Here is a 20,727-nt window from a genome sequence, read left to right as displayed (position 1 = left end):
AAGAACTTACTCCACATTCACTTATACATCTTATGTGTCTTAATATTACAAATTTAATACCTAACAATTCAAAACCTTAAAAAAACCCCCAACAACAAAAAAACCCCAACAACAATCCACAACACAAAACCACATTAAATCTAGAAAGTGTTTATGATCTGTTAACTCAATGACCTGCTAGGTTGAATTATAACTATATCAATATAACACAAGTGAAACTGAAAAACCAAAACATCTTAGTATAGTCCCAAGCCTTTTCTTTAGACCCAGGCTGCAAATGCAAGCCAACAACGACTAAGTTAAATCAAATTAAAATTGAGACTTAAGACCTTGCTTTATAACTTCTACAAAATATAAACCAGAAAAGATCTTACAAAGCAAGCAAATACAGAAAAGGTTGACCAATCAAAAAACCTGTCTCTTTAGAATTTGCTTAATTGTTCATTCTTACCTTCTGTGCTTAATCCAGGACTTGAAGTGAATTTTGCTACATCGACAATCTTTACAGCAAACTGTTGCCCTGTTTCCCTGTTGATACATCGCCGCACAACACTGAATGGACCCCTGAAACACACAAACACAGAAAACAGCAATAAATAACCCATTCTCTTATGTGTTGAGCTACAATACTATTTCTAAACAAAGTTTGGATTCCAACATTCAAGCGTAGTATTTACACAGAAGCTTATACCTCTCATCCTTGCTGCCCATTAAATATAAAATCAATAATTTTAACTACATATGAGTGTAAAGAATACCAAGTTAGCTTTTCATTTTCCTATATTAAAGACATATTCTCTTATTCTGCCACTTTAAAAAGGCTATATTCTTAGAAAGCTTGTGTAATATACTGACATTGTTACTAAATTTTATGTGGACTTTATTTTGATGCATAATCCAAATAGGGAAAAAAGAAAAAATAGAGGTGAGAAATTCTTGCTTTCAGTCCTAAACAAGAGCTTAGAAATTACTATTTGAAAGGCTATTCCTTCAAAACAACGATAAGAGTAACAGAACTGTTGAGTCATGATGTTTAGTTTTATTTCTTTGTTTGTTTTACAAAAACTAGGTTTATTTTGAACTTATTTGACATCATTAAATATAAACAACCTACATTACAATTCAAAATTCCACAAAAGCTTATAATATCATCTCAGCTATGTCACTTAAAGAACAGCCACAAAATTTATAGATAAAAAGATTTTTTAAAATCAGTTCAGTCAGATGTTAGTATTACACTCAACTAATAAAAAGCTAGTTATTTTTCAAAATTGAAATTACATTTGCCAAAACATGAGTAAGAACATTGGCAACCTTTTAAAAACCATCACCACCAATATGAATTTTTGGAAACTTCTTTTAGTAATGATTTAAGTTTTTGGTGCCTTGACTTAAAATATGGAATCTTCCTTCCAATGTTAACAACAAACAAAACAATTAGATCATTACAGTAGGTCAAGCTTTCAAACATGAAACACTGATTATGAAAACAGAATAGGATTGTTTCAAGACTGGAAGAGTTGTGGCAAATTAATCCTTTTTTTACTGCTACTTATTTAATGACTAGTTCTAAAGAAATTCATTCTAAAGCCTTCTCAAAAAGTTGTAAGGGAAAATTTGAGGATGGAAAGAGCCATAAGAAGTTCATCTATTAAGTGAACATTGACCTGCTGAGTGAAATAAATGCTTAAATATAGCTTAAAAGACAAATTTTTCCATTCAAGCAGTGAACTGGAAATTAGTTTAGAGGTTCCTGGGCAATCAGATTGCAAAGCAACACAATTCTTAAAATAAAAAGTTCCTTGAAAAGGGAGAAATGTTCCTCTGAGGGCACTTACAAGCCTTTAAATATCTGGCTTTAGTATTCCTTTACATATCAGATGATTCAAAGTATGTAATTGATCACACTACCAAATCTGTACTCCCATAGCTAAAATCCAATTTTCGTACTCTTTAAACAACGTACTTGCAAAGTTTTCTTGAAATATGGTCATTTCTGACCCTGAACATGAACACCAAAACCAGTCAACAAATCACAGTCTAAACATTCACAAACATGGAAAATATTTATTAGCACAGCTACATACATAAATTGTGCTGATGTTTTCAAACAGAACTAGCTATACAAGAAGACACGTGGATTTTTTTCTTCTTTCCTTGCTCCTAACATATAATGAATTCCCCCATACTGATGTCTATTTTCTCCTCTGAATTCACACCCCACTATTATTCAGTATCTGGTCTTCCACCAACAGTTAACCACAGATATTTTTAAAAAGATGTTCAGTTAAGCCTAATAGATAGAAATCCACTTACATCTGTAAATGCAAAAGTCTCAATGGACTTCATTTGGCAGTGGAAGGGCTACAGCTATTAACTTGGGATCCTCTCCCCACATTTCAAAAGGTAATCTTCTATTAAAAAGACCCATTTTATATAGATCAGTATTACTTTCTTACCCAAGTCTCTGCTTACTCTTTTAGCATCTGTCAAAGTAAAATTGCTTTAAAATAATATTAACACATTTAAATTATGATAATTTAAAAACATTTCAAAACATAAACTTTGGAATAAAACCGGCAATACTAATTTTCATTCCTAATTGCCATAAATTACTATAAACTAAATGTATTTCATTAAAATGATCCTTTTTCTTTTTATTCTCAGTTTTTTTTTCCCCAGACAAAGCTTTTCTGAAGACATTAAATAATGCTTTTAACGTAATGTGATACAGAATGGTAGATCACTAGAGTGTAGAGAAGCCTGACAAAACCATATCCTTATTTATAGTAGACCCTTGACTTCTGTTCACATAAATTCAATGAATATAAATAAATATTTATTGCTGTTGACCAAGCTACTTCTAGATTTGATGGTTCCTTCAAGTCTGGGCTGGACAGCTTGCCCAACCACCTGAATATGTGTACATACTTTGAGCAGACAAGGAGAGACAGTTGGAGGAATCATAAATGAAAAAGGAACATACAAACTGCAACTCCAAGAGGGATCAGACTTGCGGTCGCCCCTACCTTTCTCTCTTGTAACCTTGACTTCTTTTGTCTTTCCATTATGCATTAATTTAGAATCCTAACTTGAGCAATTTTCTTCCTGCATATTAAGTCTGGGACAAAAAAATTAAGCACTTTATTCAGTTCTGTAACAGAGAGGGTACAGGAGACATCCATACAGTCTCAACCTTGATGGCCATATTGAGACTTAGCAATGATTTTAACAGAGCCTTCTCTATTTAGAATGAGGAATGCCCCAACTCTTAGGTAAACCAAAGGTGCTGTAAAGCACAGAAGACAAGAGTTCAGTGATGCCCACAATTAACTCATTCTATTTAAAAAATAGACTAATTTAGACTTTCATATAGAAATAAAAAAGAAAAAATTTTTAAACACAACCTGAGGTTTCAGCTATTTACAAGCCTCAGATTTGCAGCTGTTAGCTACTGGAATGGGCTGCCCAGGGCAGTGGTGGAGTCCCGATCCCTGGAGGTGTTTAAGAGTCACACTGACATAGTGCTGAGGGATATGGTGTAGTTGATAATGGTCAGTGTTAAGTTAATGGTTGGACTGGATGATCTACAAGGTCTTTTCCAACCTAGATGACTGTGATTCTGTGTTTTTCAAAACTAGCTCTCTCATATTCAAGCTACAAACAGCCTTAAAATAGTATATCTTATGATAATACATTAGATGAATACATTCCATGACAGTAGCAGCACAGTAAGTGAATTCTCCAGTTTTTGGCAAATTTTAAACACTCACGAGAGGTGTCCTCATCAGTTAAGCAGATGCCATCACTTCCATGTGACAAGTAACAAACTTTTAAATAACTTCTGGTTGCAGTTAGCTTTTTGACTTTTTCCTCAAAGCTGCAATGACATGCAGCAATTTTGCAAATAATGTTATAATAGCCCATGGTGACACTGTCTAATCTGAGTCAAAAAACAAAAAACCGTGCTTCCTTACACAGTAGTTTCAATCCTTCTTTGGAAGTAACAGAAATCTTTCAGGCCACCCTCAGTCTCAGCACTAAAATCACACTCTTAGTCATGAAAAGGACTATATTTCATCTCTCAGATGAGACAAGGAGCTACTCAACAGTTGTGTCTGCTACTGGGGAAACATATCACTTCTCACTAAATGACAATTTCTATGGTTCATTTTACTAACCCTGCAGCTCAAATTACACAGATCTAAAATACACAGGTGATGTAGATAAGGCAAACAACTACTGTAATGCTAGATACAGATCATCAAAACTGTTATAGATAGATCAGACTACTTATTTGTTGAGTAAAACAGAGGAACAGAGTTAATTTCCGTAATAAAACTTCACCTTGTCACAGCCATATAAACGAAAATTATAATGTAATGCGTTTTAGATTTCATTTCTCTGTGCTACCCTCAACAGACCTGCTGAGATATGCAAATATTTCGTTTCAGACACATCCTCCAACCTCCCTGCAAGCTTTCAAAATCTTTCACTGCAGTTAGCATGCGCAGACTACAGTAGCTCCAAGTATGAGAATCATTAAAATACACAAGTAGTAAGGACAGATGATTTTTTCACTGATATTTTGACAACACTGGCAACAGCACATTCCAACACCTGCAATGCCTTGAGTCCCACCTGCAATGTATACCAAAAAGCAACATGTATTTTCTTAAACTGAAGTTGGGATGCATGCTGATTTTTGCTGTCTACTGCAGATGGAAATTCAAGTATTACAATACATTATGAAGGAGGATGTGGATTACACATAGGCCATGAAAAAGTGGATAGGAATGCTGAAGAGGTGCCTCATAATCAGTTCTTTTCATGCTTCCAAAATTTCAAGGAAGCAGGGCAGGTCCTCATGTAACCTTAATCCTACTGAAACTATTTTCTGGTGATCAGCTTTACTGTCTAGAAAAGAACAGTTAATTTTAAATCAGCCAGACACAAACTTGAAGAAAATAAATTAATTATTCTCTCCTTCAGGAATACAACACTTGAATAAGAATAAAATCCTAGAAATTTCAGACCATCAGTCTTTTTTATCATCTTCAATTTAAATTATTTTACTTGGTGTATGTCATTAGGACTTCAAGGATAAAGACCATAAGCCAATATTTTGCAAACTTTATTTTTTAATACTAGAATCTTGTTAGTTTATCTGTCTTTCCTTCAATCCATGTTGGTACGCAAGAATGAGAACTGGTTGTGATTAAAATATACCTTGTTGATTCCTAACAAGCACAAATATCTACAACTAATAACTACAGCTTGTTTCCTTCCCGTGTCTCGCATTAACTGAACTAACCTGTGGTAATGGAGTTCCTACTGATGGATGCTACAAAGACACGTTCTGAACCCCTATGCTTCAGAAACCCAAAACTTGAGATTTTAAGTCATATCAGTTTACATATCAAATCACCAAGAATTTGCTCAACATCTCTCCCAAGCAAGTCACAATTTTTTGAGGAACGTAATGTAAAACAATGCATTTTGGCTCTTAAATTCAGTTTCAGTAACTTAAGTTTTTTAGAAAAAATAGAAGCACAAGTCGAATATTTGGCAGTAAAACCAACTACAGTGAACAATCTCTCTTCCAATGAGCAGAGCGCTCCTTTTAAAATGAGCTTTCATTTAGAAGAGGCCTTCAATTCCTTTTCCTTATTTAACGGGGCCTAACTATTAAGAACATGAAATACAGGTCTTAAAAACTTACCTTCACTCAACATTTTAAATGGAAGATCAATGTTTCCTAAAAGGGATGATGTCACTTTATTGCGATAAGATAGCATAAATGTATATGGATAAAGTCACATAAGAAAAGACATATATACCCAGACTTTTTTTTTTTTTTCATTTAAAGGCTATGCATTTGCTTACCTAAGCAGATGACAACACTGCTTTGCACTAATGTGGCTAATACTTCCAAAACAACTGTATCCAAGTTGACGAAAATTGTTGGAAAGAAAGCAAATTGCAACCACATTTTAAAGAGATAAATCTCTTTCCCTTTTCACTCATCCACGTAATTTATAATATATACTTGTTCTTTAATTTTCCCTTTGATTGAAGTGAACCTCTTTTAAAAATTAAGTATTTCTAAGAGAAATTAAAGCTGCACTTAGTCACTGTATCGGCTCATTTGCACATGGAACTGCAAGTTAAACAGTGATTGAACCTCTCTGTGAACTAGCACATTGGATTAGAGGGCATCCACATTTAAAAAGCCATCAGTGGCAATGTTGGGTAGTCATTTTTTATTTTATTTGCAAAGGAAAATTTAAAGTACTGCATTATTATGACTGTGGCACAGAAGAACATTTGGGTTGAAGACCTGAAACTATTTTAGAAAATTAGGTATCCCAGCACAGGTCACAAGACTGAGTTCCCAAGCAGCAACATTTCTATCACAAGTATGCTTCAACAGTTCAGATGTTCAAAACCAAGCCTGTGTTTTAACTCAGCTTTAGGATAAAACATAGAAAGAACAAAGCACAAGACCTAGCAGTTCACTGGATCTCAGCCCAATATAAATACATACTTTCTAATATTAATTGAACAGAAAAAAGAATATACAGAGTACCAAAGCTGTGGTTCAAAGGTAGGAAAAAACCCCTCCACAAATCACAAGTCTTCCTTCACCTTCATGATAATTTTTATGCGACTTAAACACCTTTGGAAAGTATATAATGTTTGAGCACAATGTAGATTTTCTTTTCTAATGATTCTGTAAATAATTAAATGAATGGAGAAAGGCTACTGAGTAAAATGGTAGTATTTGAAACAGGTCATTCAAAAACTGAAACTGAAGAAAAGATTTGGAAGTGACAGGTATTTTTCAAATAATAGCATTTAAAGAATTTTTAAAATATTAGCTAAGTGATAAAACATGCTTTATAAGAAATTAGTGTTGAAGGCTTAAGCAAACTTTTTTATATGGGAACAAAAACTTCAGGGAAAACACTTTTGGGAGGGGGAAGAGTAATTTAAACTTTGGTTATTCAATGTAGAAATACCTGATGGGGGGTAAGGGTGGGGAAACATGCTTTAAAAAGCATGGTCATATCAATGCAATGCACCACAGGAGCATGAGACATCCAGAGTGCCCTTATCACTCATTCTTTCTATGGTAGAGCTCAGTGCAACTCCAGGCAGAAGCAGTGGCTACCAGTGTGGACCACAAACCCAGTCATGCTCCTCCTTTGAAACTACTGCCCTTCTGGCAGCGTCCTCCTCATTCCGGTGTTATAAGAACCCACTTTTTCAGCCCTCCTCAAAGCCTTAGCTGACATGCAAAGGGAGGAAATGAAACCTAAAATTGAAAAGTTCACCACATAATTATGTTCAGTACCAAAACATTGGCAGAGCTACCCCAGAGAAAAAGAGAGTGGACAGGAAGAGCTTCCAGCCTTTTTTCGCTTTCTTTTTTCTTAACTATTTCTTTCCTTCCACAGGAAACTACAGAAGGAGTAGCCACTCCAGTTCTCATGAAAGGAAAGCATGACCCAAAAAAACCTTAGGGTATGCTTAGAATTTATGCAACATACTGAAAAAATATTTACTTTCAATTTTAAGATTTTCTTGTATAATTCAGAAACTTGTTTTTGTCACTAGAAAATCAAAACACTGGCAAAAAGTGATCTCTTCTGCTATCCTGTCTTTCCTATCTCCAGTCTCCAAGTGGGATAAGCTGTCCTTAACTGATTTGTAATCTCTACCAACAAAAATTATGTTTGTGGCCTGATTTATCTTCTTATTAAGCAAAAAAGCAAAAATGAATTTATCATTATATATTTTAATATATGAGGTATCTATCTAGCAAATCTCATGCATATATATGCTATAAATAGATGCTGATATGTAGAAATATCTTTAATGTATCTGTAGTCTGTAAACAACTTATTTTATATTGACTGTCTAGGATATTGAGGAGATGAGAAAGGAAAAACATCTGAGATATGATGCTCACTAAATTCTCTATTCTATTACCATGAACTAAAAATTTTAGCACCAGTAATGAACAACATTCTTCCCATGCAAACTATTCAGAAAATATTTTTTATGTTCACATATAGTACAACATCCTCTATTTTTGGAATTCCATAATTACCTGTTACCACCAACTTTATCCTTGTAAATTCTCCCATTTTGGTCATAGACTCATAGAAGAATTCAGGCTGGAGGGTACCTCTAAAGGGACATGCTTAATAAATTTTGTCAGAACATCTACTTGTTGCTATCAAAAATTATACTACCATGTTGGGTTTTTTTCTTTTTAAAGAAAACAGCAGAAACTATCACACTCGCTGAAAACAAGCATTTACAAATAATTATACACCTCAGCACACAGATAAGCAAATTCTATTTTCAATAATTATTGTAGTAATAGGTTTCATGGTCTTAAAAGGGTTTAAAAGCTGCAGCCATAGCAAGTATAGTAATAGTAAATATAATATATTAAGACATATAAGCTTTTTGGAACAAGACCAGACATCAGCTGCTGGGTGGCTTTCCAAGGCGAATGTTTCCACAAGAAGGGCCACATGATACATACAGAAGATTACAGCATATCATTTCACATTCATGTTTGGATGATACTGAAGTATGATGACTGTTTTAAATAGAAGCTACACCTATTGACACAGAACAGCTCTTTCAAGAGCCTGTCCTCAGGTCTTCCTTTATGTCCTATTTTTCAACTCATTAAAGGTCATTTGGAAGAGAAGGGTCAAGACCTCAAAATCAAATAACTCCTAAATAGTCTTCTTAAAGAGTTCAGGCTCTTAGCTCTATGGATTCCATTCTTAGCTCATTTCTGTCTTGATAATTCACTAATTTGCTTTTGCTGCTAGTTTAGACACTTTGGACACTATTTTCATTTTCCTAAATCAGTACATAGGACTAAAATGCCATGCTAGAAGCCTCACTCTTCAAGAAAGTAACTGATTACATGTCCCATTTCCAGACAGATGAAAGAAGGAACAAAATATTATTTCTAAGGCATGGATGTATTACGCATACACAGGTAAATTATGAGACACTCTCTTAACTGAGATATAAATAAGGTCTCAGTAAATGGTGCCCTTTTTTTAACTGTTGGCGAGAAAGAAGAATGAAAATTGGTTTGTTAAGCTGAGATGAAACATCCTGTCCCTTCATCAGTAAAGAACATAAGAAACTGATGACAGATAGGACTCTCCTCTCTCTGGATCGCCTTAAGGTAGGTGAGAATCTACATCTCAGGAAAGAAGTGATGTCGGGCAGGTGGAGACTGGTAATCAAAGCACAAAACATACTTCTTGAACAAGAGAGGGGGGGAAACGAGGAGAGCTTTGTTCACTGATGAATTCCCACTGGAAATACTGCAATAGAAGCATGGAATCAAAACACCCAAGATTTTATTTTTATGCTCTAACATTCTGTAACACTTCACAGAAAAATACAACACACCAGCAGTTGAATCAAGAGCATCAGTTCAAAAGAGTTCAGAAAAAATGATGCTGCTCTACTAACAGACTCCTTTAATATCTGACCAAATCTTTTGCCTCTTTCTTTTTGTGAAGAAAGACCTAGTGCACAAGATCAGGAAGCAGTGAAGGAAATCTGGAAAAAAAATTATAAAACTACATTAGATATGAAATCATTCAACAATGAGAAAAAAAGCAGCAAGAACGAACAATGTGTTTAAAAGAGCACTTCAATCACAGGAACAAAAGGAATTATATCAAAAATAACAGCTTTGCCTCCAAAAGAATAGAGAAAGGTTGTAGAGTATATTCAGTCTCATCAGCTAGAGACAATGGTCATTACTCTTCTCTTACCATTCAGATAATATATGAATGGGATAAAAAGGTTAAAACAGCCTTGTTCCATCTCAGGCTGTGGCTTCACCAGCATTTCTTCAGCAGCAGAAGACTGGTCAAACCAGCAACCCTTCTAACTATTGTGTTGTCCTGGAACAGCTTTGGCATGGTTACACTGAACCATATCAAAGAAGAAATAAAAACCACCCAAATACCCCTCACAAACCACTCTTCCCTTTTTTCACTGTGTTACAATCCAGAGTAGTTGCTTGAACTGGCTTAAAGCACAGCTACGCAAAGAGCTGTGTCAAGACAGCCAAAACCAGGAACAAACGGCTGAGATAGATACAGGGGGTGCTTCAGCAGCACTGTTGCTAGAAGTGAATCTAGTCTCAGACCACAATGATTTTTCACCCAGTCCTACAGCCACCTGTAGGACCTGCACTAATATAGCATACACACACTCATGCAATGAAGCAAAGGAACTCATCCAACTGAGTGTCTTAGGTAAGTACACATACAGCTGGCTCCACTGTGCATAGTTTGTCTTGCAACTACAAGTGTTTTCAATAACATATAGCACAGAGCAAGATGAGAAAGAAGAATGGGAATATGTCAGCAACCACTGTTGCTAAAAATTCCTTCATGAGCTTACACCTTCGGGTGAACTTACATGCATTAACGGCTCCCTACATCACCTCTCCCTCCTGCAATATGGTTCTATTTAAAACTTCCAATTTAAGAATATTAATGCCTACTTTATATCTATTAGTCCTGCTAACAAAACTGAGCTTACATACTGCTTCCTCTTCTCTCTCTCACAGATTTTGCCAAACCTAACAAAATGTAGGTTTTTTTTATGATGGGCTCTCTCATTTCAGAATCTCTTCCCTGTGTCTGTTCCAGTTTTAATTTTTCTTAACAAAAGCAACCAGAACTGTGAGATCTTCCCAAAAGTTTGCACAATGCTAACAATGCTTTCTTCTCTGCTGGAAGTATTATGCCTGCTACAATCCTGTACTTGCCTTCTCAATGTGCACATCATGTAGCCACCTAATATAGCTGCATTTTTCTCCTCGATTGTTTCCAACCAACCAGCCTTAACCTATCTCAAAGCCTGTTACTAGTTTTTCCATTCTCAAATGATGGATTCCATATTTAGAAGTTCATAATTTCCACTACTAAAGTCCTTGGGTTTTCTTCCTTTCTGGATGATGTCCAGATCCTCCTCTGTAGTAATTTTCCTCAAATGTTACATCCAAAAAAAGCATAGTTTAACCAGTATAGCCCAACTGAGTGTGTGTTTTTTTATAACCTGACAGTCAACTAATCCAAAACTGACCAATAATAAACCTTCACTTTTTTCACTATTCCCTATCTGAATGCCCCGCTTTAATTTCTTTAGTCCAATACAGAATACTTGACATTTATCACACTGTAATCTTCTTGTTTGTTTTAAAGAAACCAGTAAGCCACACTACAAGAGGGAAGCACTAGGAGATCTGACTGATAGAAGGGGTTTTCTTATTACCTGAAATACACTGCCACTAATTCAACTGCCCTAACACCACTGCATAAAAAAATTAGAAGTTTCCTACACGTTATGGCAATGGAGAAAGGTACACTTAATTTGCATTGAGCTACTAAAAAAATAGAGAAGAAACTTAACATATTTTATGGAAATAACCTTATTTAAATACTGTTATTATGTCTGTGATAACATATGACAGTTCCTCAAAAGTGAAAATGTATCACCTTTATACTGTAATATATGCAAAAATTCTTTGAGGACCTCTTTCTTTCCCATATCTAACTAACAACAAAACTCCCATTTATTTTGTTACCACTACACAAGAGTTAACTCTCAAACTTGAAAGATAGCAATGGCCAAACCAAACAATGTTTAAAAATACACACACATACTAGAAATCAGTATCTCCCACAAAACCAATACCCAACTCTGGTAATCAGTTCAATCAAAATTGCTCAGTATTTAAATTTTGCTTTTTTAAAAAAATAAATTAAAAAAAAATATCTCCGTTCAGTTTAGCTGTCACTTAAAATCATAGCCTGAAGGATATTTCTGTGTGTAAACCAATTCACAAGACCCTTTGGAACCAATAAATAGAAGTTGCTGAAGTCAGCTGGAGAGACCAATTTTTTAAGTGAGAAAGTTATCTGGTTTGGCACTGATTAGTAAAGCTGAATTATCCAAAGAATCTTGATCCAGACAGACAGCTTCCTGTACTTCTTACAGGAGTCTGGCCTCTGAACTGCCAAACACCTTCATGTGTTAGGAAAATGAAAAGTATCCTGAAAAGAAAGTCTGTCTTGTGTGTCTCAAAAGTATGCAGATTAGCATTAAATTTCGTAAGTTGTCATCAAGATCATGTATGAAGTAAAGGAAAACATAAATACTTGAGGTTTTCTTTTAAAGATGTTAGAATACTTCTGGTATTTCAGAAATCGAATTTATGACTCAAATCATCAGCCTTTAGGGTGATTCATAACATTTTAAATTATGGAAGGATTATGGGATTTACTGAGAACATTCAGCTGAACATTGGGAAAAAAGTTCCTGGTTATGATATTTATAGAAGGTTGTTGAATTCTCTCTCCAGGTGAGAAATGAATGAATTCTGGCCTCTTGAAATCAGAAATTTCCAACAATGTGCTGGAATGAAAAATCTGACACAGAAGATAAGAAATTTTAGTTTCTCTCTTCCATGTGGATCTGTTACATTTCTGAACAGTAGTTCCTTGTATTTTTATACATTTAATGCATATGAACTACTGTTCAAAGTCTGGGTGTGGTTTTGGGTTTTTTTCATTTTTAAGCACAGATTGCATTTCAACAGCCTAGATATGTCTATGAGAAAAAATGCTAGTCTATACCATTTGTACAAGTTCAGCCTTTTTCTAAACTTTAAACAAGTTACTTTCTAGCAGTTTATTTAGAAATGTCACCTCTCTCACAAACTTCAGTAACTAAAGGTGTCTTGGAAAAAGCTAATGCAGCTACAAGAAAAACCTTTAAAATTAAATAGGGTTATTCACCTTACTAAGTATCTGGAAGGTATATAGTTATAGAAGTACAGTAGGAAAATTCACCACTGTTGTTTGTAAAAGTAACAAATACCCTAAGTATTTAAACATGAGATGCTAGCTGCCTGTAAAACAATTGTTGGTGAATTTTAAATTCAACTCCTCTTCACATGTTAATTTAAAGGTCTCTCCCTAGCATGATCTTGTCATTAAAAAGACCCTATCATACAAAATATCTCATATTAACTACAGGACAAATCTTCCTACATAAACTATAATCACCTACAAGACAATTATTAATACACATACAGCATAACGTATGATCATTTCACAATTTATTAAAAAATCCACAACATTACTTTTTAAATTGCTAAACATTTAATAGAACTGTTAACAACCTGAAACTAAATGTCAGCTTTTACTTTTAAAAGCTACAGATTTTCCTTTTTTTTTTATTACAAAAAAAGGAAAAGCTGCTTGGATCAATTTTCTAGTCAACTCTGAAACACAGTTGTGCTGAAGTTTGTGCCAGTACCAATGTGAAGATAGCACAGGAGTGCTTGCAACCTGCCAGGAAAGGACAAGGTTTTTAGTACAGCTTTTTAAAAAAAAAGCAAAATAACAAATCACTTCTGAAACTATGAAATTAGCAGGAATCAGAGCACTGACTCCATCTCTGCATGACTACGTGAGGTACAGACACTGAAAGACCCCACACCTTCTCACACCAAAAGGCAAAAAGTTGAAGTAATCTTTCAGTTATGTTACTCTAAATTCAAATCAAATTAAGTGATTTCAACCACAGTGATAAAAGCTGTGGTCCCTGCTTTGGACCATGGAATCAAAGTAATTCCCTAAATTGCTGTCTCAAAACACCAAACCATCTGTTCACTGATGTTCTTAAAAGAAAAAAAAAATAAAAATAATCTAATGACAGTGGTAGAAGTCCTAAAAAATAATTAGGAGACTTCAGTAGGCAGCAGCAAGTTTCTTATCTGAGGCATTCCCAAGCTTAGCTTGCTTGGCTGCCACAAGTAGCTGGTGGCAGCTGCTACTGCTGTCACCAGAAAGGAGCCCAGCAGTAGAAATGCAGCTTCCAGTTTTGTTCTAGGCTATACATACACATGGAGGAGTAAGCACATGTCCACACCAACTTTCCTGTCTTTTTTTTTAATAATAAAAAAAAAGTCAGAAATAGAGAATTTAGCTACTACTGTGGTTTGAATGATGACACTTTCTTGGAGTTATGAAGAATCCCAAGTATTCAAACAGTGAGGTTACAGATTTGAACAAAACTAGGATTTAAAACTGCCAATTGCTTTTGGACTAAACATATGAACAGGTGCTACAGTATCCTACCATAGAACCCTCCTGCTTTATACTAGAAATTTAATTGTAAATTTAAGTCTAACCATATTTTTAGATGAATTAAAGCTATGAACAACAGAACCAGAAGTTAACCGCTAAGAAAGGCAACGTTTATGAAAAAGTGAATGAGGAGAAAGTGCTGACAGTTGAGGATAAGGGAGAGAGAAATGGGAAGAAGAAATCAAATTATCATACTCATTTTTCTTCCATTATACTTCTCTTTAAAAAGAGAGAAAAAGAGAAATGCTGTAGACCACAGAATACATAGAGTATCGCTAAACCACAGAAAGCAACTTCCTGTTGGCAGGGTTTTCAAATGACGGTATAACTCTAATTGTAAAGATGTAAAAATATAAATACCCCACAGCCAATACTTTGGGTGAAACATGTACAAGTGAAAATCAAATCCCAACCAAAAACAATCCCCAAAACTTCAATGAAAGGTTATGATTCTATTAATTTCCTTCAAACATCCATCCAGCAGTTTTAGAGTCATACTAACTGGGCAACTGGTTATGCAGCTGAAGTTGGAAACTAGGACTCATTTGGCTTTTAGGAGCATGGGATTCTCTTTGAAGATCAAGAACTGTTAGGAAGTGACAGGTTCTGTCCAAGGAGGGCAAAAGGTATTTTTGCTAACAGGGTGGTTATCCCAGTGAAGGAGAACTTTATACAAGGAATGACTGGGGAAGGAGACAAGGACCAAAGTGAGCAGAGTGATATGGACAGCAGAGACCTTGTCATGACCAATTTCAAGCTTAATAAATAAGGAAGCACCTACAGGACAGCACAGGGACAGTTCTAACACCTCTTCTGGGAAGTTACAACTAGGTGCCTTTCTGAAACGCCTATATAATAACTCACACTGTATGGGGGACACTTAACATGAAGAGTCAGACGTCTGTGTGCAGGTGGAGGGCTACAGTCTCATTGGGTTCACAAAACCATGGTGGGATGGCTCACACAACTGAAGTGCTGCAATGGATGGGTACAAAGCTTTAGAAAGGACAGGATGGCACAGTAAGGGGAGCTGCTCTTTATGTAAGAGAGCAGCTTTATGTATGGAGCTCTGCCTTAGGACTGACGAGGAGCCAGATGAGAGACTGTGGGCCAGGATTAGCATACAACCAATATGGGAGACATTGTAGTGGGTGTCTGCTACAGACTGTCTAGTCAGGAAAATGTCGAATCATAGAATGGTTTGGGTTGGAAAGGACTTTTAAAGATCATCTAAGTCCACACCCCTGCCATGGGTAAGGATACCTTCCACTAGGGTCAGGTTGCTCAAAGCCCCATCCAACCTGAACTTCAACACCTCCAGTAATGGGATATCCACTTCTGTGGGCAACTTGTCCCAGTGTCTCACCACCCTCACTGTAAAGAATTTCTTCCTTGTATCTACTCTAAACCTACATTCTTTCTATTTAAAACCATTGCCCCTTCTCCTGTCACTACAGGCCTTAGTAAAAAGTATCTCTCCATCTTTCTTATAAGCCCCCTTCATATATTGAAAGACTGCAATAAAGTCTCCCTGGAGCCTTCAAGAATGTTGTGAGGGACTGTATCAAAGGCCTTACAGAAGTGTAGGTAGATGCCATCTGTAGCTTTTCCCTCGTCTGCCGATGCAGTCACTCCATCATAGAAGGCCAGTAGATTAGTCACACACAACTTGCCCTTGGTAAAGCCGTGTTGGCTGTCTCTAAGGACCTCCTTGGCTTCCATATGTTTTGACATGTCCTCCAGAAGGTTCTGTTTCATGAAGCAGATTAGGTATTTTTCAGAGAACTGGAAGAAGCCTCTTGTTTACAGGCCCTGGTCCTCATGGTGGACTTTAAATACCCCACCTCTGCTGGAGGGACAAAGCAGCAGGGTGCATGCAATCCAGAAGGTTTCTGGAGTACACTGATGGTAAACTTCCTGACACAGGTGGGTGAGGAACCAATGAGGGGAGATGCTCTGTTTAAACCTCACACTTACAAACAGGAAAGAATTCAAAGACTGAGGGCAGCCTTTGCTGCAAGACCATGAGATAGTGGAAATCAGGATCCCAAAATGAAGGAGCAAGGCAAAAAGTAGTATCCTAACCTTAAATCTTAGCACAGAAATAAGAGCAGGAGAGATACTTATTGTAGCTTACCAGCACACCTGGCTAGGCATAAAAATCAAACAATGATGGCAAATCCAGAGCAAGAAAAGAAATAACTGATGTCAGAAAGTAGCTCTTGAAATACCAGAATTATGAGGGAATTTTAATCAGGCTGGCTTGTATTTAGTCATTTAGATACAAAAATCTACTTGTTCAGATAACTGTCAGAATAAGAGTTTTGCTCATAATTTAGTGGTATATTTTATTTTCCAACTTACTTTAGTGTCTGTGGCATCCCCAGATAAATATATATTTGTGTACGAAATTTGTCTAACAAATTACAGCTTCATGAAAAGCTCAGCAGTACCCCTGCAGACAGAAACTTTATTGGCCAATAGTACTAAACTAAGTTTCACATTGAAATGAATAAGTGGCAATGTATTTAGAGCAGCGATTCCTGCATACCATGACAAATTCATATACCCAATTCTCTAGTAAAACTGCTATAATCTTCAAAACACACTCAAAATAACTGCAGTTTCAAGGAAATATTCAATCTGGATCTAGACTTTCCATGGAGTTTCAGCTGAGGTAGTTGAATGAGTACATTACTAATACAAATTGGCACAGATATACACGATGTATATACATGCGCGTGCACACACAAACCTCCCTCACGTATATGTACACACACAGAGTTAAAATGCAATATCCCAAAGCAAGTCCAATCTATGTTCAAGTCAAATCTTTTGCAAACACTTTTGAAATCTAGTTTTCTTCTCTGAAAATTAAGTGTATCTGAGACTGCATTAATAAGGCATCATTAAATAGCTTAAATCATTCTTCTATATTTAATTCTACTGGAATTCTTATTCTGCAAAGCCCACCTATGCAAGCTAACTCATGGTCATTAGAGAAAGTTAACAGATTATTTTATTCTGAAAAAAAAAGCCTGATAAAAGCATCATTATAAATTTTAAGTTTTCAGTTCTATCCACCCTTGGATAAAATGCACATGTCTGAGGTATAAATTTTCACTACCTTAAAGTTACGTATTTTAATTACTGTAGCACACCAGCACAGCAACATCTTTTGTAATGAGTCAACGATGAGGCAAAACCCCAATAATTTAAGACCTGGTATTAAATTTAACAATGTTCAGAAGCATTTATCAGTCACTGATCAGACAACAGTTTAATCCACCGTGTAAAAGTTGTAGCTGAGCAAAATTCAACACATATCTTAGTTTGCTAAAAAGACAGAAAAGTGCTCATGTCTATGAAGCACCTCAAGAATTAGCTTCACAGAACAGCAAAAACCAATTCAGCAAGACTGACTTTGATACCTCATCAGCTTGTCAACTGATAAAACCTCTTTCATAAGCTGTCCTATGTTCTTTATTCTTTTCGCCCATTAGCTAAGATCTGCGCATTAGTACAAATAGAAAAACAAGGATAGAAATCTTGTTTCTTCAGGAAAGTTAAAAAAATTAAATTTCAATAAAACTGTAAACTCTGTGCATTACTGAAATTTACCATTCCTCCTGGCAATTACTGCTGTGTTAATTCTCATGAAGAACTGTTTTTAGCACACGAAAAACTCCACTTCTACAAATTGCAAGCTAAACAACAGAAGGAGCCCATTACAGTTTTGTGAAGTCTATATTCATGATTTATAATAAAGACTTTATTTATTGGATTTTAGTCAAGCACAGATTTGGATTTTTGGTTAGAATGCAGTTATGCCCCATCTCCTCTGTCTCCCTATCCATTTTTGCCATCTATTGAAAAAGGTTTAGCTGCAGATCACTATCTTACAAAAGACAATCCTACACAAATATTTTAATCAATATTTTCATGTTGTGCATCAGATCCTTTATCTAGGAACACTAAGCACAGAATTTGTTAAAAAAAGTAGTTCCTCTATAGACAGCAGAAATGAAACAGCAGAATATATTTAGAATACAGACTATTTTCAACAGCTGATAGTTAATTTAAATCCATAGGCAAGATTTAAAAAATAAATAAATAAATTATCCAAGTATTGCAGAAGTCTCATTTCTGAAGTTCTTACAGAAAAGGTGTGCTAAAGGCTTTGAATATTAGTTATGTTTCTATGCTGATACATACACATATTCACAAGGACACACTGCAGGTATGCAATGATATCTAGTATTCACGTTCTCTCTCCCCAGGTAAAACCTTGATATCTATTACAGAAGAAAATCACAGGGAACACTGCTCCTTCACCTCTCGATTCTTCAGAAGGCATGAATGAAAGGTAGAGCTATAAAAATTTTTTATTTACCAATATTATATAGAAGAGCAGAATTTCTCTAAAACACCCCAAACGTTTTAAAAGCCACATCATAATATGCTCAAATTAGTTTCCAATTGCTCTATTGAGAGCAGACAAGACCACTTTAGGGGAAGACAACAGCAGTTTATGGAGTTTTCCATTTGGAATTTAAGCATTCCTGTGATAACAACAGAGAAAAAGCTAGCTCCTATGTTTTCATGTATACTGGGAAAGAAATATGGATATCTCAAATTTACCAAAAAAAGAGAATACAAATGGATGATGCTCCTTTTCTCAGTGTTCTGCTCTTCTACTGTTTGGAAAAGTTATGTGGAAAGCTATGAAAACAAATAGTGTTCCCTACAAAGCAACAGATTAGAATCTAATCAGATCATCTTCATATTAGGAGAACTTCATAGCAAGCTCTTAAAATTATTCTTCTCTGTGTGGTCATAAAGTTCGACAGAACTATGACACTTCTTCTGTTACCCACCTTGCAGCACTCAAAACTACCATATTCTCTAGAAATCTTTAGAATCCTTCAGTAATTGACTGTTACCTTATTAATGGAGGTGCTTCCTATTAGCAAGAGCCAAAGTTTCAGTATATGTTTTTTCCTGTATATTCTACCTATTTGTAACATAATAAAAAAGTTATCCATAAAAGCTAAACACAAAGTGAAAAAAATCGGAAAAACATTAGTCACAGGTTATCCACTACAGTTCCTGAAAATCCATCATTTTCAATTTTAAACTGACTGCTTGACTTACACAAATCATCTTTCTTTGTATTTTATGATCAACATAGGTCACACTAAAGTGGTTGAACATTACAACTGTGACTGAATGACAAAGTTGAATAGTCTGCACAATTCTATCTAAGGTGCAAAAACATTCACACTGTATCTGAATAGAAGTCTTTCAAGACTGGCTGCTTCCCCAGCAACCTTCCTTCCCAAGAGCAACCAGAGAGCAGCTTATGAATCAGATAGAGTGTACGATCAGCAGCCTAACAGTTATAACTAATAGCTGTCAGAGGCCTCCAACCCCCTTCTATAACTGTTCTGCCAAACAGAGAATGGGGGATTTATAATAAAATGCTGGGCATACTGAATCTCTGCCTATACAGTAGGTTTGACAGTTCTTCACCCCAGTCCCATACATAAGTATTGCAACAGGGCAAGGACATTTCCTTAAGGCAGGAACAATTTGTAAGATTCAAGCTGGCTGTGAAAATCAAATTTTCTAGCACATAACTGTTCTCCTCCTTTACCAACTGTCTCTGCTACACTTGTATTCATAGCTCTGCCAAGCAACAAGGGTTAAAAAAACCCCTGATGAAGTTGCAAATCTTCACAGTTCAAACAATTATCAACAAGTTCAAAAAAAATTAACACCTGCAGGATATCCAGTTCCTCTCTGGAGAACTTCAATCAGTTCTGTGTTGCCTCTGGTGTTTTAAGACACAAGTACTGAACTACATTACCTGTAAGAAATTTATTTTCACACATAAGTGTGAACATTTTTTTTAAAAATTTCTGAATTTAAGTTTCAGATTCTGCACATATCTGCAGCTGTTATCACTACCTTGTCTCCACAACCATCTCTCTTCTGCTGCTGACAAGTGGCTTTCGCAAGCACTGTTCAGAATTTTAGCAAACGTAGCCTAAATATTAATAAAATAATGTATGGCCAAAGCATATTTAACCAATTAGCTCTCCAGAAATTACAAAAAAAGGTTATTCCTGGATATGTAATTAGCAAAGCTGAGAATGTAATGCTTATGCATGACTTGGTACTATGGTATTTATCAAGACTAAAAAATACACTCTATGTTGTAGTATTTAACAATTTTGTACATGTTAGAGTTCAAACTGCTTCTTTGCACCTAAAATAGAGATCATAACTGCTTGCATTTTATTTGAAAGCATATTCCCTGCCCTCACTGCATCAGAACACAAGCTTACTAAAAGGTATAAACATTTTAATTCATGCCTTACTGTAATTTAAATGTAATTTAGGTACCACATTGGGTGAAAAACAAATGACACTAATTAGAAGAGCCTAGTACTTAAGATGAATTTGCAGCACAAGTGGACAGCTTTCCATGCTAGACAAGTAC

General features: G+C 35.6%; 1 protein-coding gene across 14 annotated transcripts in view; it reads right to left on the bottom strand.

Annotated features, from left to right (window-relative positions):
• The window catches only part of CASK (calcium/calmodulin dependent serine protein kinase), a 223,562-nt gene that overhangs the window by 168,030 nt on the left and 34,805 nt on the right, over positions 1-20,727 (bottom strand). For all 14 annotated transcript variants that reach the window (XM_074904895.1, XM_074904924.1, XM_074904905.1 and 11 more), the window contains exon 2: positions 452-564. In XM_074904895.1, coding sequence (XP_074760996.1) covers positions 452-564 — 113 coding nt within the window. The remainder of the gene's footprint in view (positions 1-451; positions 565-20,727) is intronic.

Source organism: Athene noctua, chromosome 1, assembly GCF_965140245.1.
Source record: "Athene noctua chromosome 1, bAthNoc1.hap1.1, whole genome shotgun sequence".
Taxonomy (NCBI): Eukaryota; Metazoa; Chordata; class Aves; order Strigiformes; family Strigidae; genus Athene; species Athene noctua.
The sequence above is the reverse complement of the archived record's forward strand: the minus strand, read 5'-3'. Positions and strand labels throughout refer to the sequence as shown.